Genomic DNA, 15,864 nt, shown 5'->3' with positions numbered 1-15,864 from the left:
CATAGACAAAATCACAACCACAACCAAAGATTTGGGACATAATTTGGAGCAAGGATCCGCACATATGAATAAAGCTAATGCCACACTGAAGGAAAGTAATCAAACATGTTCTGTTAGCCTTAGTGCTACTTGTCATAAGCTTAGTTAAGCGTGTTTCCTGTTTTATTTTGAAATGTTTTATGTACAGTATAACAAAGATAAAACAAGCCTATTTTGTTTGCAAAATGATATTTGGACTTTGGAGCATCATTGGCACACAAACACACTCAGGTAGCTCCTCCAACAGAGAAGTTTAACTTGATGGAGACCTTTTTTTGTTCTCATAAATGTAAATTATTATGTTTGTACATTATTTTTTGAGGTGGGTTATCTTTGAGTCTATAAGACAACTTCAAAATAAGAGGACAATTTAAGCTAACTTAATGTTAATAAAGCTGTTCTTTGCTGGCTCTAGAACGTTAGTTTACCATTTTAAAGGTGAGGCTGTCGTTTGGTTAATCCAAAAACGGAAATGTCTTTACTTTAAGCTAGCATGTTGAATTGTTTTATGATCAGTGATTGGTGAAGAGAAACTAGGCTCGTTAGTTAGAGCTGCTCTCAACTGGAATCCAGACGAGAGCAGGCGGCAGCTGCGGGAGGCGATGACGAAAAACTGCTATTAAGTCGCACAGTTTCCAGCTGCCTTCAAAGTGTTACCAGGAAGTTACGAAATAAAATACTTCCTGTTAGTTCCGATATGTAGTCTATTTGTAGTTTTCCGATCACGTTTGAATGTATTCATATGTGATTATAAATATATATTTCATGGAGAACTGTGTTTGTTACGGAAGCGCATTGCACTCACTGGATAAAAACAAAATAGACCCCTTTTTCTCGTAATTACGAGAACCTGATCTCGTAATCGTCTGCAAATCCTCTCCCAGTGGCAATGATGGCGCTATCGCAGTTATCTGCTATTAATACTGGCGCGTTCACGGCAGGAAGACTCGCAGACGTTGGTCTCATTTACTTGTTGGTTTATTTTACCAAGGTTCACACAATCACTGTTATTGTAACGGGGCTCCTTGCTAATGCTAGCTCACGAAGCTTTCCCCACACAACGCGTACAGCAAAAACCACAACACACGTACTACCTCTGAAACCACCTGCCTGAGAGAGAGAGAGAGAGAGAGAGAGAGAGAGAGAGAGAGAGAGAGAGAGAGAGAGAGAGAGAGAGAGAGAGAGAGAGAGAGAGCCCTGCCCGAACATCCCCCCAACAGACAGCTGTACAGGGTCGCTACAATACCTTCTCTTTTTGAGACACTAGAAAATACTCATGTTTCTGAAAAATGAGGATGGTATTACATTTAGTATGTCAACATTGCGCAGGCATCTCAAGGCGTTTAGGATCGTTCAGGCAGAAAGCCTGAACAATCTTCATGCATTTCAAATGCATCCAATCTGGTTTGGTAGTGACTCAAAGAACTGTGCGGCACCTGTTAAAAATCCTAGATCCTCAAGGAGTACAGCTGAGGCAACGGGACGGTCTAAGAATACGTCTGTCTTGTTGCATTCGGTCAATGTTGTCTGCAACACCTCGCTTTCAAAGAAAATCCCATAAACCATTGACATGCAACGTTTGCTCGGCCATTTCCTCGGTTTCCTGAAAAAAACATATGTTTTGCTGCTTCATCAACAAACGTCTGTCTCCTTGTTAGCTACGCTATCTGTACGCTAGCATAACAACCATGTCAGCTTTTCTGTTGCCACAGTTACGACGTCCCATGGCAAAACGTAATAAAGCCACAGTCGTAAATAAACGTCAAGATCTCATAATTACGAGAAAAGATCTCGTAATTATGAGATCCGGATCTGGATTTGTTATACAAATGGGATTTTGTATTATAAACCACACAACATATGTTTTTAGTTTAAACCTGAGGCAAATAGTCAACAATCAAGCATTAGGTATTACAACTACACATAAAAATAGGATTTTCTACAACACGTGGTGTTTGCTGTCAGATCTAAGAGCCAATCAGCTCTCTGATGTGACGAGAGCCAGGCATCCCCCATTATGCACTGGGCCAGCCAGGCGGTGGACAGCTGCTGCAGCGCATGGCTCTGAAATCCGCGGCCGCCTTGCTCTCGTGAGAGTATCGTTGACCACGTGTGCATGACGTCAGAGCAAGGCGGGCGCAAGTCGGACACAAATCTAACCAGCATGCATTGCGCGCCGATCGCCGGCGATCGATTCTGCGCAGAACTGGCTCATCTCGAACGAGCTGCGATCAAGTCGGACAGTTTTCAGTTGCCTTCAAAGCATACACAGGAGGTCACAGAATAAAATACTTCCTGTTAGTTCTGATCTTCAGGTTACTTGAAGTTTACAGATCACGTCTAGATTTCAAGCCTTCAAGACAGCGTGGTACGTTCGTTATGTTAATGATTTGTTCCGCATATTTCCGTGCAAACAGTTTATTGTGTAACGTTGCGAACGACAACTTGTGTTGTATGTTGAAATGTATTTTAAACAGTTAGACGGTGGATTGATGACAGTCGTGTTGACAGAGGTACATTATAGAATAAATCCATCGGTACCATAAGAACCAAGCCGTCGTGTATTTCCTAGAGGGAGTGAACTATCACAGCCTGTTACAAAGTGTCACTACACATTTTTGGGTGACCTGAACATGTTATCAGCTACTGGCAACACGTTTGTAGCAAGAAACAATTTAATTTCTTAGTTAATAAAGTGAGTAACTTTTTCATTGTACTTCACTTGTTTTATTTTCCTCCCTCTTTTTTATTGCAGGCGTGCGTCACATTTCATCTGATGGGAATCAGGACAGTCATGAGCAGAGGCATCACTGCCCATCGCCTCAGTAAGAATGTAACTTTCTACATCAATGAATTGGCTCCTCCAGTCTCACAATGTCGGACCAACGTCTCGGAGGACCATAAACCCCTCATGCTCATGCTGCCCTGGTTGGGTTCACGTCCTAAAGCGGTGGCTAAATACCGTGAAATCTACTTCCGCATCGGCTTTGACGTGCTTGTAGTAGAGAGTGAGGTAAGGACAACGCATACTGTAAATGAATGCAGAAGGATTCACCAAAATACACAAGAAGGCTGATGCAATACATAGTGAGTGCTTTGTATCACAACCAGAAATAAATGCTAGTTTTAGCTCAAATTCTTATCTTAAGCCAACTTCATGAAGATTGACTCAATTGTATTATGTTGTTAACAGCATTGCTGTGGATGCTTTTTCCCTAGGTTAGCTATTGGTGTGTAAACGAGACAAAGAGCCCATATTTAACCCCAGATGTATTTTAAGCAACACAAAGGTATGCTAAATGCATTCTTCAACAAAGTTTTTCTCCGTCTCCTATCAAGTCTGAAGGAGCTATCAGACACGTCCTTTTAGTCAGAGCTGCCAACTTTTCATAAAAACTTGGAGTGAGATTTTGTCGGGAGCCGATGTGTGTACTTTTTCGGTCTACTCCGTAACTTAGACCTTTATGTCCAGTCTACTGCCTAACATACATCCCTCTTCACAAAGACAGGATGTTGGAAATGAAAGCAGAGCTTTTTTGGCTATCTCAGGAAATTCTGCCTTGATTTTAAACCAGAATAACGGCAGTTAAAGCAGACTTTTAAGTTTTGTTTTTGAGGTAGCGTATGTCAAGAGGCTCAGACGCACAGATAGATGTATTTGGTCCTTTAAAAAAACAAACATTTTCCCGACTTTTTTTTCTTCTTCAAAATATATGTGTTTTTTTCTTTAAAAAAAAATAAAAATCATTGATTCTTTCTGTGTGGCCTGGTACCCGCGGGTTGGGGACCACTGCTCTAGCTTATTAAGTTGCAAAAGTTTATGTCTGCATAGAGGAGTCACAAGGTTGGCCAGGAACTATCTTTTACATTGCCGCTTTTATGATATGTCATGTAAGGACAGAGAGAAGGATATCTGTAACCTCTGTGATTGCTAACCATTAAAGTCTAAAAAAAGACAGGCCCTGAACGCAGACTGCCTAAAGCTAACTATTTTTACTGTAGGTGCAAGAGTTCCTGTGGCCTCCCTGGGGTCTCGATCATGGAAGGAGGGTGCTGGAGTTGCTCCAGAGTGAACGCTTTCTGTCCCGCCCGCTGCTTGTCCATGCCTTCTCTATCGGTGGCTACACATTTTCTCATCTGCTGGTACATGTGTCCCAGGACACAAATAAATATCAGGCTTTTACGCAAAGGATCAAAGGCCAAATCTATGATAGCCTTGTGGCGGGTTCGGTGGAGACAATGGCCACAGGTGAGTGCAGCATTGACATTATTTAAGACGTTACTTTTTATTTATAGATTTATAAGGGGTGCAAATAACGTGTGTGTTTTCTCCTTTCTGCCCAGGTCTAGCTAAGACTATGTTTCCACGATGGGAGACTCCGGTAAAAAAATTAAGCTTGTTATACTTTAACATGTTCAAAGGCAAGACAATAGACTACTTTAACAAAAGCATTGATATTTTTTGGAACTCTCCCGTCACTGCACCTGCACTGTTCTTCTTTTGCGAGAACGATGCATTGAGCAACCCACGAGCCCTTGAGGAGATGATTGATCACTGGCGGAAGCGTGGGATAGACCTCACAGCCAAGAAGTGGGAGGACTCGTCCCATGCAGGTCACCTGAAGAGGCACCAAAAAGAGTATCTGACCACCCTCGAAATGTTCCTCCACTCACTCCACTTCGCCCCGCTGAAGGCCAAGATGTAAGATTATGTAATTGCAACACAAATCATATTTGCGTCACATGTTTTGTTTGGTCTAAAACATGTAGTAGAATATGATGTGTTCTCACAATTCCTTAGAGGCTACCTTATCAGAATCATAAAACACGGGACAAGATGGTAAAACGGTCCATTGTGCCAATAGATGGTACGCACTCACACGGAATTAGCCGTGATGTTGACAGAGTGGCATGGGAGGTTTATTTCTTACACTGGGTTAAGATGTCAATTTTGGGACACATCCTCAGTAGTGTGCCTTCGAATCAGTGAGTGTTTCGGCCTTTAATAAGCACCATCATCAAAGGTGGTACAAGCTACTAAACTGTTTCTGTTCAGTTTTATTTCTGCTGAATTAAATAGTTATCCCACTAACGATGTGTGTCATGTGTCTTTCATATCCCTTTATGTTGTTATGGTTTATATGCAGATTATAATCTGATCATAAAAATATGCAGAAAACAGTTTATGAAACACCACACAACTTAATAGTGGTTTATTGTAATGTGACAACATAATTGATTCAAAAGATGATAATCATAAACATCAGTCAGGTTGCAGAGCTCGTTCAGTTCAACACTTTCATTAAAACTTCTGTAACTAAAGTAAAATAAAAGCATGAGGGCTGACGCTGCAGTTCAACACCAGAGAGAGAATATCAAATACAGCAGTTTCGTCACTTTACAGCCGTGTTCAGCAACGTAACGTTCATAGTTTGGCAGTGTTGTGTGGGGGGAGACGGATGAGGGCTGTGAACTCAACTTATTGCTGGAACAGTTTAGCTATATGTTGGAATATGTTATAATTCATGCAATTTAAACCTTACCTTTTGGTATTAAAGTACCCTACATTGACTCATGTATGTATTTATATACATGAGTGTATATAAATATATATATGAGTGTATATATACTCATGTATGTATTTATATACATGAGTCAATGAGTAACTGGGATTGCAATTTGTAAACAAAAGAAGATAGTGAAGTTCAAAACGAAGAGAGTAAATAATACCCAGGTGGAGAATTGGACACAGCAACCTTAACATTATGCTTCTATCATAGAAACACATCAAACAGGCCTTATGCCAAACAGGTGGTTTTCCATGAAGTTAAACCTTTTTATAGCATGCAGGAAATTAACAGGAAACACACGACATGATGACACAACTGCTGGAAATGTGGCGAGCGAGTAGAGAACAACGTTAAAAAAAGAAAGCAAGTGGATATATGTTTTTTTTGGACAGTTTTAAAGAGAATGGACACGTCACGATGGACGTGTGAACCTCGGGGCCGCTCGGCGGCGCTAGATACAGCAAGCGTCAGCTCGAGACCATTTCCGTTTAGGTTTTCAAGATGGCTGCCCGCATATGTAAACATGCGACTTGATCTGTTCGCTGTTCGTGTTCACGTTTAGCGTTTCTGTACCATGTCTTCATCGAGCCGCTTCGCGTGAAACCGAGTGTTTGGATATTACCATCCAGTACGGGATTGATAACATTCAGACGTCAGTTTGTGAGTTTTAACCGAGCCAGAAAAGGCGACCATTAGCGAGCTAACGGTTGACGTTAGCCGGGCCGCGGAGAGCCATGCCTGCACGGACCCTGTACGTTAGCCCCCTGCCAGCCACGGCTTCAAATAAACGGCTAGAAGAAATATTCTCGGAAATTGGTCCGGTAAAGCAATGCTTCGTGGTCACAGTGAAAGGTAATGTTCTCCCCGTTTTTCATTCGGTCTTTTTAACGAGAACATTTACTCAAACGGGATATACGTTGTGTGTGTGTGTGTGTGTGTGTGTGTGTGTGTGTGTGTGTGTGTGTGTGTGTGTGTGTGTGTGTGTGTGTGTATTTCGCAAGGGACTTGACCAAATGGTTGCAGTACAACGAAAACAACATGGAAACATAACAACCTTTTTATTTATAAACCAGGCACAGACACATGTCGGGGGTTTGGCTATGTCACATATTCGATGGAGGAAGACTCGCTGCGAGCCTTGAAAGAAGTAAAGGAATACGACGGAAAAAAGCTTTCTGTCACAGTAGCGAAAAGGAAAATTCACGACAAAAGGAAAACAGGTGTGTATAAAGACATATCCGACAACTGTGGGCACTCCCTCACCATGTGTACTTGATAACCTTGCTCATGTCTTCCATTAAGCGCCCGAAGAGCCTGCTCCAGCTCCAAAGGAGCCCGCTCCAGCTCCAAAAGAAAAGGAGCACAACTCCAAAGGCGTCAAGAAAATCAATCTGAAAGCTAGACTCATCATCAGGAATCTGAGTTTTAAGGTACAATAAACTAAATGGTTGTGAAGTGCTTCAACTGATGAACACACTTTGAGCCAGTATCTTAATTGCAGTTACATATCTGCTGTTAATTTGGGTTGCAGTGCTCAGAAGATGACCTGAAACAAGTTTTCTCCAAGTTTGGAACCGTTCTTGAGACAAAAATTCCCCTCAAACCAGGTAAAAGTGGTTTTAATTCCTACTAGATGCACAAATATGCAAAAAACAAAAACAAAACTCTGTTGAATAAGTAAGGTTGATTGGTTATTTTCTTATGTTTTCTTTTCTTTCTGTAGATAAAAAGATGCTTGGATTTGCGTTTGTTCTTTTTAAAACTGTATTCCAGGCAGGGAAAGCGCTTCATGCCATGAACCTGAAGGAGATAAAAGGTTAGTGGTTGAGACAATCACTTGGCTGTAGTGTGAGAAAAACAGTTAATTGCTTGGAAAATTAACTTTTATTTAGGTTGTATTATGTGAGTGTATTTTAAATGTTACTGTTTTCCTCACAGGTCGGCAGGTAGCAATTGACTGGGCTGTGCCCAGAGACAAGTATATCGCCACACAGCAGGCATCAAGTGCAGGTAATGTTTCACGTTTTTCACATGCAAGACAACTACTTATCAATTTAATATCCACTCCATGTTAACAATGATACAAGATTGTGTGTCTTGTAGGGCTCCAACTAACTATTATTTTAATAATTGATTAAAACATTTTTTCTCTCTCAACCTTTTATGACAAAAACAGAACTGTCAGGGCAAATTCACAGTGCAAACAATCTTAACAATAAAGCATTTATAAAAAAATTAGGAAATACAAATCAGAAAACTTAACAGGATTTGTTTGAACGTCAGAACTTATTGACTTATTGAGTCGCGTGATAATCGCGCAACACAACGCTAATGAAATTCGTTGCCAACTTTTTTAATAATCGATTTTATCGATTTGTTGTTGCGGCTCTAGTGTCTTAGTAGAAATTTGATTTATATATTAATGATTTTTTATGAATTTGATTTATGAAATTACAGCAGCAACAGCAAAAAAGTCAGGTGCAAAGATTGACACTGAAGATGAGGATGAAGAAAAGCCACAAGCAGCACCTAAAAAGAAAAGGTACAAACCTCAAATATGTTAATATGTTTCAATATGTTAAAAAATTATTTTCTTTACCGGTTCATTTTATTTTCTATAGAGTCCCTTCCAAACCATCTGTAAAGCAGGTTGAAGAACCCCATGATGATGATGATGATGATGAGGAACAAAACAGTGAAGAGGAGGATGAAGACATAGAGGAAGATGATTTGTCCCAGGACGAAGAGGACGGCAGTGACGATGATAAGAGTAGCCATGATTCAGATGACGACGATGACGATGATGATGATGATGATGATGATGATGATGATGACGACGACGACGACGATGAGGACTCAGAAGTCGATAGATCAGGTTTTAATTTTCTGCTTTTTTTTTACGTTTTGCATATAATATATTTCTCCATATGAATGTTGTTTTGACACTGCTTCTCTGATACCTTTATCTCTAGCTAAAAAGAAAGCAGCAAATAAACTTCTCCCTTCAGATGTGAATGAGGGCAGAACAATTTTCATCAGGTTTACACTTTTTTTCACTACTTCCTCTTAAACCTGCTTTTGTTTATCGTACGCTGCTCAATTTTTTAAAATTCTTAAATTATCTACACGTTTGTACTAACTTATTGTGTTATCACCCTCGTTCATCTTTCTTCCGGCTGATTTAGGAACCTTTCCTTTGATACAGAAGAAGATAGTCTGGAGGAAGTTCTGTTAAAGTATGGAGAGCTTAACTACATCAAGATTGTTATCCACGCAGACACAGGACATTCAAAAGGTCAGTCATCTGTGCTTGAATGACTAGTCTTTTCTTTTTTGTTTGAGAAAGCAGGTTGTTTAACACATCTTGGGTTTGTTGTTTTAACAGGTTGTGCATTTGCTCAGTTCAAGACTAAAGAGGCTGCAGACAAATGCTTAGCAACAGCAGAGGATGAGGCAGAGGTGATACATTCTGAATAATTAACAAAAAGATTCTTTAAATTTTCATTTTTAGGACAGCATCGTCTGTCGTCTTGTTTTTTTGCAGTGAGTTCTTGTGCTGCCTTGTTGTAACGTTGGGGTATTTGGTGCAGAACGGTGGTATCCGTGTCGATGGCAGAAAGCTGTTCATTGTGGCAGCAGTGACGAGAGACGATGCTTCCAAGCTGAAAGTGGACAAAGTGAAAGTGGAAACAGGCACCAGGAATTTGTATCTGGCCAGAGAGGGAAGTGAGTAAATCCATTTCATTCTCTTCTTTCTTCCTTTTGGCCCCTTGACAGCATCGTCATCAGCTCTACTAGTGAACCTTTCACCTGACACGGTAACTTCATGCAGATTTTAGTGAACATTCATAACATTACACATGAAAACTCTTGACCACGACCATGAAATGGGTTTAGTTGTTGCACTTTCTTGATGAATTTCTCATAAATTACATTACATTTCATTTAGCTGACGCTTTAATAAATCTGTTTTTATAATGGATGATATTCTCTTCTGACATCCACACCCAGTGATCCGTGCTGGAAGCAAAGCTGCAGAGGGTGTTCCTGAAGCAGACATGACGAAAAGAACCAGGGTGAGTCAATTTTTAATTCAAGGCAATTCTTACTTGCAGGGGGAATTTAATGCACACTTGTTTATCTCAAATGCATTATCTTTCAAATGACTTCTGTGTTGATGCATCTATTTGGTGTCGTCTATTTCCCTTAGTTTGAAGAAATAAAGAAGACCAAGCTGCGGGCCTTAAATGTGTTTGTGTCAAAGAATCGTCTGTGTGTCCATAACTTGCCCAAGTCAGTGAACGATAAAAAACTCAAAGCACTCTGCCTCCAAGCAGTAAAAGGAGTCACGGGAGTCCGCATCACAGAGGTGAGAACAAATACGGCATTATGGTTGACCTTTCCTGAATTGTGGCAGGGTTGTTAGCTTTGTCGAAACATTCCTGGAAACAGCACACTGTGTGTCCACTAGGGGGTGTTGTTGTCATTCTTATTCACTGTGTGCGTGTCTGTGCCTTCTGTTTCTGCTTTGTAGTGCCGAGTGATGTATGACAAGAAGCCAGAGAAGGGTCAGGTGATAGGACAATCATTAGGTTATGGCTTTGTCCAGTTCCAGGCCCATGAACATGCTCTCAGCACACTTCGTTACCTTAACAACAACCCTGACATCTTTGGCTCACACAAGGTACACTCAGGGTTTAAATCCTTATTGGCAGGTTTTGTTTTTGCTTTACTGCCACTGTACTTATTCACCTTTTAGACTTCACATTGTGGTAATTCTTTTGTTTGTCTCACTGGATTGTGTTTTGATTTCATCCTGCAGAGACCTATTGTTGAGTTCTCCCTGGAAGATTCAAGGAAACTCCAAATGAAAGAAATGCGTCAACAAAAGAACAAGGTGTGTTTGTATCAATTTATGAGAGTTACCCCTTGGAGCCCTTGTTCAAATTGACTTTTTTTTTTCTTCGAAAGTAAACATCTGTGGATATCTTTTGCAGGAACAAAGTCTGGCTTTTAAAAGAGCAGCAAAACCTCAGACCAAGGCAGTCAGAGAAGAAAAAGGACCCAGCAAAGGTGGAAATGAAGCACAATCCTCATCAGAGCAGACCGTAAACGAGAGCGGTACGACAATATTACTTCAGTTTTTACATTGTTTTAGCTTTTATCCAGTTGAGAGAACATAGGAAGTTGGACATGAGGGTTTAATGCAAATGGTTTGCTGTTCTCTTGTCACGGCACAGATACAGCACACTGGTGCTCTGGAGAAACCATATCACGCTTGACACACTGCATTAAACTCAACTTTGGCATTTTTGTTTTTAACATTTACATCTCTTTACTTCTTTACATTGTTTGATTTTCTCTCCGCCCACTTTTCTGTGTTCATCAGCTCCAGTTCAAACCCAGAAGGAAGGCAATCGCTATTCCGGCTTCCAGACCAACCCTGAGTATGAGCACGTGAAGTTGGAGAACATAAAGAAACGGAGGAAGGTTCTAAACTTTCCATCCCATCGTGGGCCTAAGATGAGGTACACTTTTTTTTAACCTTCATTAGACTTCTGTTTACGATGCAATGTGTTTCAAATTAAGACGGGAAAACACGTACACTTTGAGGATATGTGTAAAAATAAATAAAATATATTGATTAGGGCTGCAACAACAAATCGATAACAATTGATTATTAAAAAAGTAGGCAACAAATTTTATTATCAATTTGGTGTGTCACGCGATTATTACGCCACTCATTAAGTCGCGGAGATGTTTAAGTATTGAAGAAAAAGAGTTGAGTTAAGTGCAACAGACAGAAGGTCCAGGATGTTCTGGTGCAGCCCGGTGTATCCTCTCGTATGACGCTGCATGGTCACATTGCTCGCTACAATAACTTAGCAGCTAGGCTAACCATTGTCGTTAGCTCGCTAGCTAGTCCTTGATTCCCTGTGTTTGAGCTGCGCCGTTGGGTTAGATAAGGTCTTATTGAATAGTGTGTGCGTGTCTGAATGTGCGTCTGTGAGTGTGTGCGTGTCTGTGACTGTAGAGAACAAGTTCTGACGTTTAAACAAGTCTTTTTTAAGTTTTCTAAATTGTATTTCTTAGTCGGTTTTGTTTTTGTCATAAAAGGTTCCAAATTATTGTTGTTTTTTTTAACTCTTTCTTTTATCCGATTGAAAAAATAATCAACCGATTAATAGATTATTAAAATAATCGTTAGTTGCAGCCCTTACATTGATGATATTAGAGCACTCAGAAAATGAGGTGCAGAAAAAATTGATCTATTTCTAGCATGTCTTAAACAGTCATGCAAAACATTGTGTAGACATATTAGAAAATGGACTCAACAATGAGCGTCAGGTTTCAGTGACACATTATGAACTGTTGTCCTTCACAGAATGCGTGACAAGGGAAAGCCACAGGCTCCGCCACCCAAGAAAGCAAAGCCCGGCTCCACCAGGAAGGACCGTGAAAGGCAACAGATGGAAAAGCCCACACAGCGCAGCAACCAGGTTCATACATAATTTGTTGTATATGCTTATTTGAGGTCTTTGATGCTGATGCACTGGTTTAACAGAATGTGCTCAAAAACAATAGCTTTGACTAGATTTAAAAATGACAAATATTGCAGTGAAATTGTAGTAATATATATTTAAAGTCATTCCCAAGACTGGGTCAGACCCACTGGTAGGTCCAAGGACATTTTGTTAGGGTTGCCAAATACATTTTCTGAATGTCTTTCTTCGTCTTTTTATTTAACATTTATCTAAACACTGCAGTACACCTTTCAGCCACATGAGAGAGCCGGCGTGTTTGTATTGTTCTGATAAATGTAATCTACTTAAAACATTCAATTTAATATAAAAAGGTGAGCATACATTCTGTTTGCTATACCGATGAAAGGAAAAAAACGAGAATCTATAAATTATGCTTAAATGCATTTATTTTCTCTTTTAAAAAGCATTTCACTTAAATGTTTTCAAGAACGCATGCATACAACCAATTTGTGGTTTTTAAATCCTATATCTCTTGTTTGAAATGTCTTGTTTACCCATTTATGGTTATAGAAGGTGAATTAAAATTGTCAATAAATTTGCTCTTCTCAGGATTTATAGTTAAGATATAGCCGAGGAGTTTTTTTTTCTTAGCCTTTTTTCTCTTTTTAAAAGTAATCTCTGCATAATAGCAACCACACATCTTCCTTTGGACGCCGATCTCGGCCAGCTGTATTATTTCAGGTTTTTAAGCAATAGGATGCAAGTTTAGTGACACTTTATCAGAGTTGTTCTGTTAACGTCTCTTTATGTTGTTGTTCCTGAAGGTTAAACCCGCGAAGAAGAATTTCAAGAGAAAGGGTGGTGACCGTTTTGACAGCCTGGTGGAACAGTACAAGAGGAAACTGATGGGCAACGGTGTCCACAGCACCAATGTCAAAAGAAGCAAGTGGTTTGATAGTTAGTGCGTGCGTGTGCGTGCGTGTGCGTGTGTGTGCGTGTGTGTGTGTGTGTGTGTGTGTGTGTGTGTTTGAGAGAGAGAGAGACGATGCGTTTGGATCTTAATTGTTTAAAGCTCCTACAACAGAGACCATTACAATAAACATTTTTTAAAACAATAAGTATATTGGTTCTCATAAAGTAGTTTTGTGGATCATTGTGCAGTATCTGACATGCGTGAAACTGTAAGTTGCCATAACTTCCTTCACCCTCTTCTTACATTTCTGTAATCAATGTTTTTTATTTCTAAAACAAACAGAAGAATTTCTGTATTTGGCTTATTATGAAAATAAATACAGTTAAAAAAACATGAATACCAATAAGTGTTTTATTGTCTATACTTAAACAATATAATGTAATCCATATTTATTTATTTTACATAATTCTTTATAATAGTTTCAATTGCATTCACTGTTTTGGATACTATTTTGAGAAAGGAGTTAATCATAAACTGATCGTTCTGGATAAACACGTTTCACTCATGAACCTTGAATATGTGTAGCAAGAGATAAACACCCACAAATGACACGCAACCTGGTCTACGTGCCTTTTCACTTCATTCTGATCTTTCATTCATTGAACACTCACAAACTTACGTTTGGCAATATATGTTTGTTAAAGATTTACTCAGTTTTAATCAAATATAAAAAAGACAATATAAGAAAAACATTCACAGATATAAATAATCATTTATAGAAGTTCAGATGCTATTGCACTGAAATGGAAGTTGCCCTTTTCCCTTGTCATACACACACTTGTATTTGTCAAGTTTAAACAATATTTTCAGGGTTGTACAGGAATGATATCACTGGTCATTGTGAGGTTGCCGGCCAGGTGATTTAGCATCCTGATGGAAGTACTACATGTTTATCGCTGCGAGCGCTTTGTTGCTCCAACAGTAGTGTAGTCATACAAACACATGATTTATTGATCTGTGCACAGATCAGTTTGCATAGAAAACAATCCTACCGAAACTCCACTACAGAAGACGTTACAAAATATATATTTTCTGAATAATCTCTATAAATAAATACAAATGTATATAAATAAGTGCATGTTCAGGAGTTCATTTCCTTCAAAATACATAGCAAAAGTTCAAGCATGCCAGGTGGGAAGTCAGACATCACTGATGCAGCCCTGACAAATTTTGTGACAAAAAGAGCGTTTCATAAATATTGATCCTAATGTCTCTTTCAGCAAGTCTGAAGATGATCCAGATTTCTTAGTAGTAGACTGAGGATCACCTTGACTCTCATGAGCGCCTCAATGCTCACTGTGTGAATGGACTCCTTTCGACGCTGTAGCTCTTGCATCGGCCCCGGCACTGAGGGCTTTGGCGACTGCTCGCTGCAGTGTCCCTGCCTCCACTGATCGAGGTAACCTGTCAGCGAAGAGATGTCAAACTTGACCTGAGAGACCCCGTTAAAGGTGTCGCAGATCAGGCTGTTGTAGCCATCCAAGTCCGTCACAATGGAGGAAAGTCCATCCAATTCATCAGCAGGTGGACCGAGAGTCAGACCAGCGGGGACCTGCCGCACCAGAGGGATCACAATTCAGTAAAGAATACGCCAACTTTTTTAAACACTTCATAAACGGAACCATAAATATTACCTGGAAGTCTTTGTTCAGCCTCACCACCAGCAGTTCGGCCATCCATTTCACTTTTGATTTCATCTTCACTACTTCCGCTGGCAGAGGAGCAGCTGAGCACACATTCAAAATGTGTAGCAGAGAAAGCAAGAAGGCCAAAGTCAAGTCCATATTTTTTTTCTCTGGATATACCAAATTCAGAATAGGTATTCCTAAAAGAAAAAGATTGCATGTTATTCTTCCTTTTAATATGTATTTATATCTCACCTGTTTGAACATTGTATTATTTTAGCTAAGAGCGTAGGCATATCTGCATGTCATCATATTATACATGCACAAATGCTTCTGTCTCGTAATTAATCAATATGTTTGTTTGTGGCAGCAAATATTTGTGATGGAGACACCTGTGAAGTACAAAGATCACTGCTTTTAGCTATAACTATTATTGTCAACCCCATTTTCTAAACCTCTGCTATACGCTTTGAACAGAATTGACGGATGTGTAAGAGCTCATAAAAACTTTACGCTACGAGACACACATTTTATCAGCAACAAAAAGTTATCTAAAAACAACTAAAAGGTCACACTTATAGAAATGTTGTCAGTCATTAAACAAACAGATATCCAGGTGAACAATGAAAGACTCAATGTCACTGTGAGCACAGGCAGTGAAACGAAGATGGAAGAGTTGAAGCCTAAGATGTTGAATGAGATGCGCAGGAGAGTAGACCTTACCTTGGCGGGACGTCTGTGCACTGCCACTGTTGGGCTCCATCAAGACATCTTATAGTGGATGGCTGTTGACTCATCTCTTACTCACCTCTCTCCGACCCCTTTCCCTCCTTTTCTCCCACATCCACCCCCTCACTTTCACCTCTCCCTCTCCCATACCCCTCGTTTCCTGGCGGTACTGCAGCAGACGGGAGACACGTTTTTGTATGGAAGTCCATTTTGACATATTTGAGTCACTGAGCAAAACAATTGACCAAACAATTCATCCAATTTTGGAAAAGTGGTCCTCAAAGTTTACAGATAGAAATTAGAAATCAATGTTTCTCATGATGTGACGTTTGCAGCTTGACATGCCATATATGTTATATCCTGTAATCCCTTATCTCCACCACTCTCTCTAAACATTGCCTAATGCCGCCAGTTACGTCAGTATTTATTTAGGATGTTCCCAC

General features: G+C 39.9%; 3 protein-coding genes across 3 annotated transcripts; 2 read left to right on the top strand and 1 right to left on the bottom strand.

Annotated features, from left to right (window-relative positions):
• The first annotated feature begins 2,251 nt into the window (after positions 1 to 2,251).
• Positions 2,252 to 5,131, top strand: si:dkey-5i3.5 (uncharacterized protein LOC565091 homolog). Its single transcript, XM_068603396.1, has 4 exons — positions 2,252 to 2,407; positions 2,795 to 3,052; positions 4,042 to 4,288; positions 4,384 to 5,131. Exons 2-4 carry the CDS (start codon positions 2,816 to 2,818, stop codon positions 4,743 to 4,745), a joined length of 846 nt encoding a protein of 281 aa, XP_068459497.1. The 5' UTR covers positions 2,252 to 2,407; positions 2,795 to 2,815; the 3' UTR covers positions 4,746 to 5,131.
• A 976-nt stretch (positions 5,132 to 6,107) lies between these two features.
• Positions 6,108 to 13,383, top strand: rbm28 (RNA binding motif protein 28). Its single transcript, XM_068602949.1, has 20 exons — positions 6,108 to 6,461; positions 6,683 to 6,829; positions 6,912 to 7,039; positions 7,141 to 7,216; positions 7,333 to 7,425; positions 7,548 to 7,619; positions 8,067 to 8,151; positions 8,231 to 8,484; positions 8,582 to 8,648; positions 8,795 to 8,904; positions 8,995 to 9,068; positions 9,200 to 9,335; positions 9,621 to 9,685; positions 9,820 to 9,978; positions 10,144 to 10,293; positions 10,432 to 10,506; positions 10,607 to 10,730; positions 10,999 to 11,137; positions 11,995 to 12,109; positions 12,919 to 13,383. The coding sequence occupies exons 1-20, from the start codon at positions 6,344 to 6,346 to the stop codon at positions 13,054 to 13,056; spliced, it is 2,325 nt and encodes a 774-aa protein (XP_068459050.1). The 5' UTR covers positions 6,108 to 6,343; the 3' UTR covers positions 13,057 to 13,383.
• Positions 13,384 to 13,741: 358 nt separating this feature from the next.
• Positions 13,742 to 15,581, bottom strand: LOC137804439 (leptin-like). The gene is made up of 2 exons (XM_068603664.1): positions 14,702 to 15,581; positions 13,742 to 14,619 (listed from the first exon to the last, which is right to left on the bottom strand). Exons 1-2 carry the CDS (start codon positions 14,957 to 14,959, stop codon positions 14,284 to 14,286), a joined length of 594 nt encoding a protein of 197 aa, XP_068459765.1. The 5' UTR covers positions 14,960 to 15,581; the 3' UTR covers positions 13,742 to 14,283.
• Positions 15,582 to 15,864: the final 283 nt, after the last annotated feature.

The sequence above is a fragment of the Clinocottus analis genome, unplaced genomic scaffold (assembly GCF_023055335.1).
Source record: "Clinocottus analis isolate CAN_PGR_092001 unplaced genomic scaffold, fCliAna1.0.p SCAF_6, whole genome shotgun sequence".
Taxonomy (NCBI): domain Eukaryota; kingdom Metazoa; phylum Chordata; class Actinopteri; order Perciformes; family Cottidae; genus Clinocottus; species Clinocottus analis.
Note: the sequence above shows the minus strand (reverse complement) of the source record. Positions and strands in the feature narration are given on the sequence as shown.